The sequence below is a fragment of the Convolutriloba macropyga genome, chromosome 2, assembly GCF_964194025.1.
Source record: "Convolutriloba macropyga chromosome 2, txConMacr16.3, whole genome shotgun sequence".
Lineage (NCBI taxonomy): Eukaryota > Metazoa > Xenacoelomorpha > Acoela > Convolutidae > Convolutriloba > Convolutriloba macropyga.
In genome coordinates this window covers 73,799,452-73,815,750 of record NC_134469.1, presented here as the reverse complement: position 1 = coordinate 73,815,750, position 16,299 = coordinate 73,799,452, and the positions used below count along the sequence as shown (strand labels likewise).

The following is a 16,299-nucleotide window of genomic DNA, read 5'->3' as shown; positions in this document are numbered from 1 at the left end:
AAATATTTTTATTGATTAAACTTTTTCAGTTCAAATTTTTTATTTCTTTGATTTTCAGTGTTTTCAAGAATTAATATCAATTTTTGAGGATTACGAGTTGTTATCGCTCAATTTTTTGTCTTATCTTTTAATCTCCTTAATAACAAGTTTCGTTGGTTGCTAAGGATGCCCAAAATTAATCGGTTTAATTGTATAATTTTTTTAAACCTTTTTTAACATATAGGCTGCTCGTTTTGGAAAAAATGCTTTGATTTTTTTTTACTTTTGTTGTTTTTGTAATTGTTGCCGTTTTATTGTTTATTCTCATTTCTGATAAAATTTCACGGTTGTTAATGATAAATAGAAGAATCTAACGAATTACTTGTGTTAATAGCAATCGTTTTTAAGTTTTTTGACAAGTGTTTTTTTTTGAAAAAAAAAAACATCAGTTCTTTGGTTTTACGTGTTTGTTTTTCTTGCTCTCTATCGCTGAATCTCTATCGCTGATTCCAAAATAACTCAATGATTTCTGATTGACATATTGTGCAGAGTAATTTTACTCTATTTTTGCTCCAACTTTTGACCCACTATTCATTCAATTACAGATGTCTGAATTTTGCCGTCATTTGTAGTTCTAGTCCCATGTGGAGCCATTACAACAGCTAACTAGTACTTAACAAGTTTAAAAAGCTCGTGATATACTGTTGTTAATGGTTTTGATTTGTAGCTATGGTCTTCGCTTTGTTTGGCCACACTTGATTTACAGATTTCTGATCTTTTCCAGTTTTCTTCCACTGATGCCTTGTTTTTGCTTTTGTCATTGATTTCACATGGTTGTTATATTTTGTACTCATTCAATTGACACGTAGTCTCAATCTTTTCAAAAATTGTTAATATTTTTTAGGGATACTTGAGACAATAAACACATGGAAAAAGACAGTTTCTAATTGCTTCCACTTTTGATTCAATTTGCGCCTATAGAACAATGGGCTTTTGTAACTGTCTAAGCATGATGTTGCCTTTATAATATTAATTGAATTAATTGACGAGTAGTTAGTTAAATCCATTCCGTGGAGTACTTTGTCCACATTTTTGGTCTTTTCATTTTTTTTTTATTTTTGCAAACATATTTTAACATGTTCAATATTCACGTGTTTTATTAACCCTGAAGTGATATAGAAACTTTTATTGTCCTCTACGTGAGTTTGTAGAATAAAACAAGATTGAAGTTGGATCTAGATTTTTTGGTTTTTGAATTAATCGCGCATGGAGTTGGCATGCGAAGACTCAATAATGCATTTGAAATTTCCTTCTAACTGAGCTGAAAGTTTCAACTTACGTGAATAACTCAACTCACGTGAAAGACGCTGAATAGAATTAAGATGACAAAAAACTTGAAAAATGTACTCTTAAACTGCCAATCACATATTTTATTTCAAAGTTTTCTATTTTGATGCATTAATAACAAATTGTGACTGGTGATATTTAATATGAAGACCAGATCCATAAAACAATTTTTTTCAGAAGTTACAGTAGGGAGCTTTTTTTCAGAAGTTAATATGCGGAATATTGGTGAGTAACATATATTATTTGAATGTTACTTTTTGCTAAACTCGCAGGATAAATTAATAAAGTTAGGCGCTGAAAATTTCGGCTACTATACTTTAAATTAAAGAGTGTTTTTTTTGTTTTTGTTAATTTGAAAGAAGTTTAAAGCAGAAGTTAGATTTTGCTAGCGTATTGAAAATAATTCTGCTATGTGAAGAGCAGATTATCTGAAATTAATCAGCATTCAAATTAATTTTTTCTCAAAAAAAAATAACAGAACCCGCGAAACTCTAAACTTAGTCAAATTTCAATCATGGATGAATTTCAGAATTTTCACTTTTTCTCTTGTTCATCATTCAGTTGGATTAAATTTTTACAAGCAGTTCGAGAATTAAACTTTTTGCAGATCACATGAAAGTTTTATCATCAGATAAAAAATAGTAGTTGGAATAAACTTCATAGATGGTTTGGAAAAAAAATTGAAAATTGGTGTTTGATAAACAAACTTTTGATTAACAGTGGAAAGTTGATATTATGGGTTGTGGCAGAATTATACTGAAGTCAACAATTTGGATGCTGGCTAGGTTAAGTGCTTGAAATATCTGGGAGACTTCGTTGATAAGCGTCTCATTTCAATTTCAATCATCATATTAAACGTCATCAAAAAATTAGCGTATTCAACGGAATGTTATTGCTAGCTAGAATTTTTTTCTCGAAATTCTTTTTAATTAAAATGTTCAACAACTATGTGAAACTCATTATACATTGTGGCATTTCAGTTTATGGTTTTTCAAAAAACAAAACTGAACTTTATTTTTAATCTACTAAACGCATTTTAAAGACTATTTTCTTCAGAAAAAATATCATGTATGTTCTCTTTTTAAGCTATACTACGTGCTCTGAGATATTTAAGTATATCCTATCTCGAAGCTCTTGTAAATGAGTTCCTGGATCAGATTGCAAATACTTCTCCTTTAGATTTTTTTCCAAGATTTTTTTAACAGGCCAAACACACGGTCATCCGTTAGGTCACTAGTTCATATAAATGAGTTCTCTTGTAAATGAGTTCCTGGATCAGATTGCAAATACTTCTCCTTTAGATTTTTTCCAAGATTTTTTTAACAGGCCAAACACACGGTCATCCGTTAGGTCACTAGTTCATATACCTTGCTTGCTTACTTACCGTGCCAAAAATTTTCGCCGACATTGTTAGCTAATTATTGAGTTTTTTTTCAATTCGAACTAAGTTCAGAAAAAATCCTATTCTATTTAGATAATATAGACGTTTAGACGTTTTTGATATTTCATTAGGTATTACCACTTTCTGTAGATTTTCTGGATACCTCTTGAAGAGTCGATTGACTTGATTGGTGTCCAAGGTAACGAATTTAATAATGTTTGCAGACAATTGTTTATCTTCTGCCTTCTCAATTCGATTCTTTGATCTCCACATTGCGGCGCAGATAAAACTAAGGAGACACAGGTTTAGGCCTCGACTTATGAAAAGACCATGCTGGACTCAAACAGCCCATCAGAAGACTTTAGCTGGACCTAATCGTTCAGCTAGACTTTGGCTCGACCAAGACTTTTAATGGTGGACTTTAACTCGACCCAAATATGATGCTCGACTTTACCTCGACTTAAAATGCTAGTGGGGTGTTGCTGGTAGGTGTTACACATCTACAAAGAGAAATATAGAAAAGTTAACTGTTATTAATACCACAAAATGCGATCCTCGACTCATGAAGAGAGCATGCTCAACCTATTAAAAAACCATGCTCGACCCTAATTTGCTGTGAAAAGACCTTATCTGGACCATGAAAAGACTTTACCTCGACTTTAGTTTGGACTGTGTATTTATAGTCAATATTGGACCCCGCAACTAGATTTATAAAGTCTTTTCATAAGTCGAGGTCTAAACCTGGGGATTGAAATGTCAGTTTATCATGATTTTGTTATATTAAGCGATTAAGAAGCAATTATTTGGGGAGATCGAAAGCCTTACTCTTTTAATGAAAACTCAAAGTACAACCAAATTAACCAAAAATTTGGTTTTCGACTGGCCTTTGTTTCTTTTTCCTTTTGCGGTCTCCTGGTCGTATCTTGTTAAATACTTATTACGTCTCGAAGGTCAGTTTGCTCAGCTGTTCATTCCGCTATTGCACTGCAAAAGTTTCATATAAATACATTTATGTCATTTTTGTTATCACTGACTGTTTCAACATATTGTTCTTGCTAGACTCGTTTGTTCATTTTAACATCATTGTTTGTCCACATCATTGTTTGCGAATGAGGAGTATTTGGTTTTAGAATAATCTGAAACTGACGTAGTTTGGTATAGGTCACGTGATTCTGAGTAGAAAATGGGCATTTGTCAAGCAGCACATGACAAGTTCGAAGTGTAAATCAGAATTTCTAAATTACTTTAGCAGTCAAGCTGCTTGATACACAAACTTTGCCATTTTTGAAATCTGAAACTATGGGAAGTCTGACAATCTAGAATTTGGTTTCGCAGCGATCTGGCATTGTAAAGATAGACATATTAATTATTTCAAGAGCTAGTGAACAATTGGAACGCAAGTGAATAATTCGATTCATTGTATGCAATTTCTTGGAAGTCGAATGGACTAGTTTCCGAGTTTGTCAATACAAATCCCAGATCGAGGTGCCCAGACCGAAGTGATCTTTGTTCAGGCCATCTTCGAACGCACTCCTATGAATCGTGCGCACGAATTACATGGTCTTTAAAATTCTTCCAAGGCACGAAAGTATGATGATGAGATTTTAATTGCATGAAAATCTGGACAACGGTCCGGAATTTGTCTGATCAGTGGTCAGATTGGTCTGCGATCGTCTGATCAGAGGCGGCTTAAAAGTGTCAAAGCGTTAAAAAAATCGTATAAACATTTTATTCAATTGCATGATTGCTTGCATGGTGTTAGTGTTGTGTGTCAAGTAGTAAAATATAATAATAAAGTAGTATATAGTAGTGTGTTGCCTCGGAGTTTACAATATTATAAGCGAAGGAGGAGGAAGAGTTTGTTCAGATGGCAGATGGGGTTGGGAGGGTGGAGGAGAGTAGTGGAGTGATCCATCTATTCCTCCTCCCTCTCTTCGCCATTCTTGATGATTTTGACGAAGGCTGCGTAGTCGAGGCCATCGTCGTACAGACATGAGTCTGCCCCCTTGAACATGTCTTCTACCTCGTCAGGCGTGAATCTACAAAAAACACACAAAGTTGCTCAAAAATGTGCTATTTCTTCAACGCTGTCCCGGTTTTTCAACGCCATTTTAATTCATTGTGTAACAGGTAAAATTGAAAATTGCAACTAAGGATAATTAGGATTTCAGGAAAGGGTTTTGTTGTAATATTATAAGGTAAAATATTGGTAATCATATCCGTCCTCAAGTTTTCGAAATCGTATCAATTATCTTTGCTTTTGACGCGTGAGAAAATCCCAGATTACCTGAAATTGGTTCAACTTTTTACGAAGCGGTTAGGAAGTATCCAAAAACAGCTGGGAAGTAAAAGATTGAGCTGAGCTCACTAACAAAGAAGCTCAATTGGCTAGTTGTAACGAGAAATAATTAAAGAGCGTCATCGGCTCAACAATGTGTTGTTGTTAATTGGGCTCAACGTTGGGGGAGTAATACTCAGCTGGGTTTTTTGTTCAGAGTCAATATGGCCTATCAATTTTCTTCCAGAAAAATTCTAATTAATTTTATTAGAAAGATTATAGAGTGTTAGGATTTATTAAATTTGAGGGTCCATAATTACAGGCCGTTGCCAACGTGAATTGACATATTTAAGAGTATAGTAAATTTACAATTTTGAAATATCGGAGAGAGTGTTATCAAACTGGATTTGCCCTACGTTTTTGTTTGAGACTCCTTTGAGCAATTGTCACCTTATAATAAATTAAAGCAACTGAGAATATTGTTATTTACGCAACTATAAGATAATTTTTAAAAATTTTGGCCTTCAAAATCCAAAACCCTTAATTTGTTCATTCATGCCTGGCAAAGACTAGTATTGTTCAAACTTAATCATTTTTGACGACTTATGAAACTATTTTTTGCGGCCCATTTTGCTCCATTTTTGTAAGTTGCACTAAGTTGAGCCAAATCTTCAAAATTTTTCTTCAGTCAACCAGAACAAAATTCCTGGCTTTAATCTAAATAAACAATTAAAAAAAAACAATTAAAAAAAATTCTGATGATAACTGCAAATTAGACTTCTAAAACAGATACTAGTTCTTAAAATTTCGTGACCATTTGTGCCACATTCTACTGCCATTTTCCCCATATTTGATCCAAATAATTCTAGAAAACCGCTGTTAATCTTTTTATGAGCTGTTTTGAAAAGTTTAAAGAAAGTTAAAATGTGCGCAGATTCATTGTTACTATCGTGAGTTGGCACAATTTTTGACCGATAGATTTTTTGCCCATTTAAGCATTCGTTTCTTTGCGGAAATCTAAATCATCCCTAAAAATCTCAATTTGCGCCATAGCCATCCATTATGGGATGATCGCTCTAATGTTTTTGTCATTCCTTATGTCAAAAGGGCTTCAATCAATAAATTTTTAGTACTGGCATTGTTTCAAAATATTTTATTTTGCTAAAAGGACTAATTACGTTATGTTTTTGGTCAACCTTTTTGGATCTTCTTCTGTTTGTGTCTACCCAAATCGTTATGCACCCCCACTTACGGAGCACGTGCCACTACAGAGTAAATCTTTATGTAAAAAATATGGCACGTAAGTCGGTGGTGCAAATAGTATGCATCCACTAAGCTGGGCGGGAGAGGGTCGCAAAAGGGAAAGATCCCATTTTTCAAATAGCTTATAGATAAGTGTATAATTGCAATTCCGCCAGAGTTTTTGACATTTTGCTAGGTTGCTGCTGGTCAAGAAATAATTTTACTTAAAATTATCAAGGTCACCTGATCTTTTTTAGTAGTTTTGTCGAATTCAATTTAGTTTAGTAAAAAATAAACTCATTAAAGATTTTTTTATCACGGAGTCATCCTGAGTGTTCTTTTATGTTCCAAGAACTTGCATTTTTTCATGAAAAATATTTTCAATTGAATTATTTTTTTTACGATGGGAGGTCAATTTTTTTTCTCAGCGTATGGATCGTAAATCAGTTGCATGAGAAATTTGGAAGCGACTACAGGTAAAATAGAATAAATAAGATTTAGCCAAGATGGCAACGAGTGGGATCATTGATTATTCAAACTGAACTAATATTTAAAACAATGATCGGTTGTGAACAATGATTTTCCTACTTATTGAATTTACGCAGATTCCTCATCAAAAAATATATCAAAATTAGTTTTTATCAATTTCTTATTACTATTCGTTCATATTTCTATTCGTTCATATTTATTACTATTCGTTCATATTTCATATAATATTCGTTCAATGATCAATTTGTGGTACACTTTTTTTCTCTAATTGAACACTTCTTACTTGGTTTTTTGCAAAGCAAAGAAATTCGGTTCAAATAATTGAGGGGTTATTTTTTATTTCCCTTTCAAGTCAAATTTTGTCATGTTTCTGTCTCCCACGAAATTGTCTAAAAAGAAGTACGCAGTTACATGTTCTACAGTTCGGGAACTAGAAGACAGTTGATTATTTGAACTCTGACAAAAAATACCAGAAAATTTTGGCAGTCAAAATAAGCTACAAAAACTACAATTTCCTCATTTTTTTTGCAAAACTGGTACTCAATAAATTGCCTTGATTATGCTTCAGGGGATTTGTTTACGTTGATTGAACGGACAATTAGTGGAAAAAATGTCTTGAGAATTTCGGAATTTTTCCACACATGTACTAAAAATGAAATAAGAGCATATTCATGACTTTTGCTACAAAACAGTCTTTGTTACCTTTCTGGTTTTCACAAAATTTTGTTAGAATTCGAAAATGTCGGATGATGTGAGAAGCAGGAACAAAATGCGCAAACTCAAAATGCCGCCGAATCACTTGTTGGCTCTTAAGCTGGTTGATTTTGATGACGTAGTAAAATTTTGTTTATTATACGGATTAAACTGCTTTTTGATGACCTTTTCAGAAACAAAGGATAGGGATCAATAGTATGTTATGTACGATATATTTAGTACATTATGGAGAGGGATCCGACCAGCTAATCAAAATGAGGTTAAGCATCATTAAAAACATTGTGATAAATTCAAAATTGTTGAACCTTTAAGAATTTGTAGTCCTTTAAGCCTTCAAGATTATTAATTTAATTAAATTTTCTACTCATTTCTGTTAAGGAAAGTGGAAGGAGCTATTTAGGCGAAAACTGAAAAGTTCAAATTAAAAACTCGCCAGATAATCAATCAACTTGAAAAGTTTCTCATTGATAATAATTTTAAAAACATCTCAAAGGACTAAAATAGCAACTGGATCGTGGAAGAATTTTGCGGTTGGTTTACCTGTCTCCCATGGAGGTGAGGAGTCGTTTGAGTTTGTCCTCGGAGATTCGTCCGGTGCCCTCCTCGTCAAGGAGCTTGAAGGCATTGTGGATGGACTCCTCAGGATCTGTTCCACTCAGTCGCTCTCCGAACAGAGTCAGGAACATCGTGAATGAAATGGGACCACTCGCCTCCTAGTTCATAACAAACAACTTTTACATTCTTAGCATTATGCTTGTCACTTTTCAAATTTTCAGAGGGAAGAAGCTAACAAAATAGTTTTATCTTTTTTTGTAAAAGCGTCATTGCGTGAAATCACCACATGCAATTAATGTGTCGAATGACACTTTTAGTTTCCCAGACATCCGAAAAAGACAAATTGTTCAACACACACAAAATCAACAGGAAAAACGTGCCGAGTTGTGATAATTGGCGAATTTTACATAAAGGTTTTTGTATACATTGAAAAATTGTTTAAAATGACTGGCCTGAATTTTAATGCTTTTGAATGGTTACTTAGTTCTTGTTGCTCCGACCTCAATTGCGGGAGGAGGAGCTATATGCTCAACTGGTTTTGTGTTCAATCACTTTTGGCCGATCGAAATATCTGTCGTACAGATTTCTGAGTGGTATCACTAGAAAGCTCTTCGAGTGTGATAAAAAATATCTTCAAAGTTCGGTCTTTAGGGTTTTTATGAACGTCTCACTTTTAATACTGATTTTTTTTCTCACATTTTAATAAAAATTTTTATAAGTTTGTCAATTTTTGTCAGGAGTTTTTGGTTACAGATACTTTTTGCTGTCTGTAGCAGTCTGAGTAATGACAGGTCCCATTGATGTCAGTAGCACAACGATTTTCAATTACTTGAGTTCATCGTTATTTTTTTGCTGTACGCTTATCATTTCCAAAAAGCATCAGTGAGTTTAAAATTCTGACCTCTTCTGCTGTTATTTTTGTTGTCTAGCCCTTCATTTTCATTTGTTGCACTCTTCATAAGTCCAAAAATTGGCATATCGGAACTAAACTAAACTTCTTATTATTTGATAGCTAATCAGAATTATAGGAGAAAGATGCAATTCGGTTTCGTAAAAATTTGGAAAAAATATTTAGTTTTGTCTCTTTTTGTTTATTCCTTCATTTGGTTTCTTGGAAAAATTGTGTATTGTACAATTACAGTTGGACTTATCCTGAAAAATGATTACCAAAAAAGACGAAGGTTTTCTACAGAATTATTAGGGAAACTTTTGAGTGTACAACTGACAGCTAAATGTTCTGAAATTTGTTTCAAAAACAGTAACAGATTATGGGAAAGAATGTTACTCCTCAATGTTGATTTATCGATGGGCATCTTATTTTTTTTTAACAAGACGTTCTTACTGCTTCCAATAGCTCATAGTAATTTCAAAATGAAAGTTTTTCCGTGGAGTTGTTTTTGGTTTTTAAAGTTTTAAACACACATATTTTTAAGAAATTGAAGTTATTACTAGGGTTATTGTTTATTTTTTCTTTCGAATATGAGAGTTTATATCATTTAATAGCTAATTTCTCTTTCTTTAGATTTTGCAAAATTGAGTAAAAATGATCACTGCAACTATCCATTTTTTGTATGCACTTCTGTCATTTTTAACGATCTATCAAACTTTAAACCATAAAATATGAACAACTGAGTCTACCAAATGCGATTTGTGTGTCATATTGGTACATAGATGATGCTGTCGTAATTGGTCTGTGGGCCACTATTGATTTTGTTGATTCTGACACTACGTGTTTTCATTAGAAATAAGTAAATCTATCAATTTTTTGTTTCTTTGCTATATTGTTATTAATCCTCAATACCGAAAGTTCTTGATAATGTTCTAAGAGGGTCTATCTAATGTGTCTTTTTTGTAGTTTATGGTAATGATTACTTTGAAACTCTGCTTCAAAAAAATAGTAAAGTTTTGAGTTTTGACTTCGAATGTTTTTCACTCTAGGCTTGTTGCAGTCTGAGTAATGAATGATCTCAATGTTTAATATACTGCCGTGACAAAATTTTATGCATGCTTGGAGTTTGTAGCATCTGTTGTAACTAAGGGACATCAATTTTTCATTTGAAAAAGAATTTTTCCCCTTTCCTCTCAGTGTTGTAAAACTAGATTTTTTGAATTTTGTGCTTTTTTGCTTTTAAACTCATTTGGTTTTTCGCTAAACTTTGCTTACATCTACTCAATTACTGTGAATGCTAAAAATCCAACTGGTGTTCTGAAGAGCTCGTTTGTGTTTTACTTTCTTAAATGCTGCACTCATTTAATCGTCCAAAGTGAGAATTTAAAGTCTAATCAAAACTAAATAGAGTTCGCTTGTGTTTAGAAAATCTTTATAGTTTTAGATTTGGTTTTAAAACGAGACATATGTCGATTTTTGGATCGAGATTTTTCGTTAAAATTAGTTGTTCATTTTTCACACGTTTTGCTATCAAATTTTAACTCGAATTGAAAATACAATCCGTCTCCTGCTTTTACTCGAGAGCTCTTTCAACAAAGCGAAATCTTCAGCTCTGAACTCATCGAGTGGAATCAGAAAATTTGAGACAAAATAACTTCGTCTAATTGAGTTACAGTGTTATCAGAAATCCCTTCAATATAGTCTGACAAAATGGCTAATTACTGCTTGACATGGATTACTATATGCGGTAAACGATATTTTTTTAAAACAAATCTTTGCATTCAAAAAAAGCTGCATGTTTTGACCACTTTCGGCATTTTTATTATTCGTCTTGCTTCTGAACGCCAAAACTTTTTTCGCTTTTTTCTCCGTCAGCTTTATACAAAGAAATTTGCATCAAAATTTTAAAATTCTGCAATTTTATCGTCTGCTTGCGCTGGAGTTGAAAATAAAAAAGATGAAAAATAACGTGAAAAATTTTGTTTGTGCTAGAAATCTTTGCTTAAATTGCTTAAAACCAAAGCATGCCTTAAAAAACAGGACCTGGGAATCTACGAAAAAAAGCTTGACATTTTGAGAAAAATGGAAAGGAATATTGACTGACTACGATAATTCGGCATATTTTTACATCGAATAAATGAACTAAATGATTAAAACAAAAAAAAGGTCGATATTTCTGACGAAAAATATCACTGTAAGTTGATGGAATAGAAAAAATTGCTGCGTAAAATTACAATTTTTTTGTCAAAATGCCCAGAGCAATAAGAGCTCGTTTGTGTTTTACTTTCTTAAATGCTGCACTCATTTAATCGTCCAAAGAGAGAATTTAAAGTCTAATCAAAACTAAATAGAGTTCGCTTGTTTTTAGAAAATCTTTATAGTTTTAGATTTGGTTTTAAATCATTATTTAAATTAAATCATTATTTTTAAAATAAATAGTCCATTTCAAAGTATGGAGTTTGCATTACAAGCGTTTTTCATCAGTTCAGTACAATGTATACATAGCGAAAATAACATGGATCAATTAAATCATCATATAACATGAAAATTTATTTAAAAATGGATCATTGCTGCTACGAAAGTTATGAGATATTTTACTTTGATTGAGCAAAATAGGGAAGAGTAAATAAACATGTGAACATAAGAAGACACTTTGAAGGATTTGAAGCCGATAGGGATAGGGGGGGGGGGGGTTGAAATGTGAAGTGGAAGAGGGGTTTAGCGTTTGGTATATTAATGAGTGACGTACCTTGGCCATGCTGGCAACATCAGCTGCACTGACATTCTTTCCCAGAGACTGCCATGTGGCTGCGATGTCTGCCTCACTGATGGTCTGGTCCTTGTCCACGTCTATGATGCCAAAAGCCTCCTTGAACTCCTGGATCTGTTTCTGGTCGAACATGGCGAACACGTTCGAACTGGCTCGCTCCACCTTCTTCTTGCCACCTTTAGCTTTCGATGCCATTTCTGCTCTTCTTTTTCTTCTCTGCCTTTTTTACAATCAAAACTATGACACAGCAACCACTGACTCGACTAACAATCAACACTCACGCACGCACAGATTACAACCAACAAGGTCTGTTTCTCTAACAGCGAATGCTAAGCGAAGTAAATAAAACGACGCTATAGGAAAGGTTACCCAAGGAAAGAGGAACGAAAGTATCGGGTGCAAGTGTAGGTGGTGGACTGAACCCAGGAATCAGAAACAACGCTCACGCGACCACAATTCTAGCAGGCAAAGCCAACAAATGGGTAAAACTGCAGAAATAAACCAAGTTGGTTATATTTAGAACTGGGTCCGAATTCCTCCTGGCGCAATAAATACATTTGCACGCCGAACTGACTGGTTGGGAAATACCAAGTTATAACATGGCGCAGTTATAACTTACTAGTTATGTTGAATACGATCATAACTAATTCCTTCACGTGTTTCTCTGCAAATGTAGAAAAACGTATGACGCTGAATATAACAAAGCAACACATTTCGAGAAACTGTGTTTGCTGGAAACTTTGGCTGAAATTGGAATTTAAACCCAAATTTGGAGCCCTAGTATACCCTTTCATTTCATATCTCTAAACACGTAAATTGTGAAATACAAGCCGAGGGAATTACGGAAAACCACGTCGTACCCCTGTTTATATATATTCTCAAAATTTGAACTCCACGCAGAAGTATTTATAACACAATGGTACGCCCAACTTCGTAGTAAAGTTTCACGTGTGCGGGTGAAAAAGAGAACAAAGTTTATCAGCAACAAATAAGATTTCTCCAAATTTCTCACATAATTTGGGTTTGAAATGCACTTTCTTTCCTAACTGTGTTTCCCCAGTTCTATAAACTATACGCCGTGAGCGACCATACTGTACAAAATAGCAAAGCACGGAAGAATTTAGAGCCAAATCTGGCATTTTGAGCAATCTTTTGTATGTGTTTAAGTTGGGGAAAATCACGTGTTTGAAGTGGCCTTAGTTGAAATACATTCCCTCCGTCGTTAATACAACACGACAGATCAACTATGCCAGTTGCTGAAGCATGAAAATTAGCAAATTTAGATTAGAATTTGAATAAGCGAAACATGGTTTTCTACTGCCAAGTATGAAACATGTAAACTGATCGAGATATAATAAGTGATACGGTGAAACGTAAAAACGTAAAAAATGAGATCTGAGAAAATCTTGGCAAATTTTATGGTTTATAATTCTAATAAAAAATCTGGCTTTCAAATTTTTGGAATAGTTTTGGTAGCTGCATGTGCACCTGGATGATGCGAAATATTACCATATGAGGTTTCTGCGAATAACGAGAAACTGTTGAAATTGGCCATGTTGGTCAGTGCATAAAATTAAAACAATTAAGTTGACAAAAAACGAGGTGGTGGCGTAACTCTTACTTTAACAGAGATGCCGTCTCTCTCAGCATTATTATAACGTACTAGTTCACTAAGTCGGACAATCCTAATTCTGGTCGAGATGGCAGTGACGTTTCAGCGCATTTTTTTGATGCAAGCAATGCGCTGAAATTATGCGCGCAAGGCGCTGAGGGCACTGAAATACGCTGAAACGTTGAGAATGCGTTGAAATTTTGAAATATCTGCAACGCAACTACATAATTTCAGCGCATTTTCAGTCAAATTTAGGAATCATTGGCAAACTCCCAACAAATTTTCTGACTTTTGATTGATTTTGTTGCGAGGCCAGGCTCTGCAGAAGTTTCAGGATATGATTCTCTGGGCAATAGTTTTCTGACTGATGCCAATCTACACAATTAAAAATTTGAAAAAGAAAAAGGGATTGGGGTCAACCAACATTGGATATCAAAAGACCGTGTTTGATCAATATTGGGCATAAGAAAACCCAGGCTGGACTTGGACGAAAATACTCAGACCAACAGATAATGGGAAGGAATAAGCAGTTTACGACCGCTATCCTCTACGAAAAATCTTTCTATTACTCGTCATGGGTTGTGGATTTTTTCCTGGGTTGTGTTCATGACCACAAGACCATGACCAACCCCGTTAGACAAATGAACATTTTCTCTTAAAAAAGTGCTTAAAACCTAAAGATAGAAGGAATGATGTTGTGCAAATTTCAAGCTACTATTTCTTTATATCAATTGCCAAATAAGCGTAGCGACCTCAACCAGAAATTTCCAGCGGGTGGATGAGTAATATTTCTTTAAAATTTTTTAATTTAAACCGCCAAATTGCATCAATTCGGCAATTTTTCACAAATTTCAACGCCATAAAAAATCAGGCCATTATTAATGTTCCAAACATTTTCCCTAAATCCTCCTAATCTACTTTAAGTCTATTCTTTAGCTCTTTGCAACTGTCCAGGAAACAGAGTACGTGTATAGAGTACAAGAAAGGAATGTTTTACAAAAGTCACTCTTAAGGGAAGCGAAAAATCTAAGTAATTCTCCGCTGTCTCCTAAGTTTATTGTGAATAAAATTAGAAAATTGGAATTTTACTGGAGAAATGTTCATTGACGTTTATCCTGATGACCAATCAAGTTCGATGCTAGTGACTGAAATTGGCTTGACTCAAATGTCTGTGTTATCGTTAAAAGAATAAACCACCAATGAGTCCATAATCAGCGCTGAATCTTTTGTCTATTCATAGTTTTATATGTTGCTGTCTCCTCAATAACTTTGGAATGCGTAAAAATGGAAAGTATTTGACGGAAAAAAATTCTGTGGTGAAATCAAGCAGAGATCTTTAAGTTAGTGATCTCAACACCCAAGCTCAAGTTTTGTAGTTGAAAAATTAAGCAATTAGTTTAATTAATCCCTTCAAATTTTAACGGTAGGAATGTCTTAAATGTACCAACCATTTGTTTTGCCTACTTTAGCCAATCAACAGGTAATGCATGTATACTGATGTGGTAATATTACTTTTTGCTTTGGGACCACATTCTTTCTAAAATAAATGTTACTGGTTTCCTATTTTTCGAAAAAGTGGGATTTTTTCCGTTTATGCACCCAGTATGTTACGCACCTCCAGTTACAGAGCGGGTGCCATTACACAGCAAATGATTATGTAAAAACTTAGCTCCCTGGTGGGTGCAAATATTATGCACTCATTAAGCTGGGGCACAAACAGAAAGGATGCAAAAAATATGCCCAAGAAGTGCACATTTTTGTACGCTTAGAGTGTCTGAGTTTTGTATTTTTAGAGGTTTTATAATAGGATGCATATTTAACATGATTTCAAAAAGACACTATGATGTAGGGTAGTAAGAGGCTGTTGATGTAGGGAATGCTTTTTTGCAATTGACTTGCTTCTATCAGTTCGGCAATTCACCTCCATATCACAAACTCAAAGTAACTGAAGAATGGGTAAACATAGTCATAAATTTTTAAGATATATTGCAATCTGACCTGATGTTGGTGAAGTATATTTATTTTATAATGGCTACTAATTTGAACTGAGTCGTTGCTTCGAAATTGTTCATACCTCAAATTTATCAGTGTACATCAACTATAATTTTGAGCGATTAATTCGATCTTCCCACCGTCAGAGTTGACCAACTCGACGATCTTCCCTCTAAATACCAATGACTTGTTCTATGGTTAGGAGAACAATGAGTTAAGTGCAAAAAATTGCACTAAAGCTTGCCATATACGGCAAGGGCAAAACCTTGTTCATATTTCAGGTGTAAATTAACCATTATGATTTTATCTAAATACCTGTGAACTTTTGTATTTTTAGGCCACTTTGCATTGAATTACTCAAATAAAAAAACTATTCTTACTGGTGCTCGAGACCACAACAATGGTGTCCAGACCACCGACCGAGCGACAAAATTTGGATCTGCAGAATGCTGAAACCTGTGCTGCGTGGATTATGTCCTTTGTGGTGAAAAGTTTCGCAGAGCAAAAAGAAGACAAAATCAACACCGATAGTACAATTTGGGACCTGGAGGTAACGAATCATTTTCTTAGTATGTGCGGGCAAGACGCCATTCTGAAACTTAGGAGCATTATGAGCCCTGCAAAATTACAAGACACTCCTTTTAAAGAGATCAGATTAGTAATTCAAAACTATATTTCTCCCAAAGAGATATTTAAAACTGCAAAAACAGCTAAGACTCTGTCCGTTGTCCAAGGCGTTAGAAACTCCAACTATGACTTTCTGGCGCTCCTAAAATAAGAAGCACGCTATTCGATGATCTTCCAAGTAGATATTAGTCACTTTTTATCATATTTGGAGAACAATGAGTTAAGTTCAAAAGAAATCACTAATACTTGCCATCTACAGCAAGGGGAAAAACCTGTTCATACTTAGGGTGTAAATTAACCATTATCAGTTCATCTATATCCAGTTTTTGTAAAATTTCATGCGGATAGCGACTAAAAATATCTGTGATTTTTTGTTCTTCTAGGCCATTTTGGATTCAATTATTAAAATAATTGAACTCTTGTT

General features: G+C 34.1%; 2 protein-coding genes across 2 annotated transcripts in view; one reads left to right on the top strand and one right to left on the bottom strand.

Annotated features, from left to right (window-relative positions):
• Positions 1-16,299, top strand: part of LOC142334693 (pyridoxal-dependent decarboxylase domain-containing protein 1-like) — a 454,496-nt gene that overhangs the window by 293,946 nt on the left and 144,251 nt on the right. The window lies entirely within an intron of this gene.
• LOC142334690 (myosin light chain 5-like) lies at positions 4,423-12,149 on the bottom strand. The gene is made up of 3 exons (XM_075382923.1): positions 11,624-12,149; positions 7,971-8,143; positions 4,423-4,746 (listed from the first exon to the last, which is right to left on the bottom strand). The coding sequence occupies exons 1-3, from the start codon at positions 11,837-11,839 to the stop codon at positions 4,623-4,625; spliced, it is 513 nt and encodes a 170-aa protein (XP_075239038.1). The 5' UTR covers positions 11,840-12,149; the 3' UTR covers positions 4,423-4,622.

Excerpts from the sequence above, each read along its gene's own strand:
- LOC142334690 (XM_075382923.1), bottom strand. The coding sequence starts at position 11,839 with ATGGCATCGAAAGCTAAAGGTGGCAAGAAGAAGGTGGAGCGAGCCAGT. Across the intron at positions 8,144-11,623 it reads ATGTTGCCAGCATGGCCAAG|GAGGCGAGTGGTCCCATTTC; the intron begins GTACGTCACTCA and ends GTTATGAACTAG. Across the intron at positions 4,747-7,970 it reads CTCACCTCCATGGGAGACAG|ATTCACGCCTGACGAGGTAG; the intron begins GTAAACCAACCG and ends TGTTTTTTGTAG.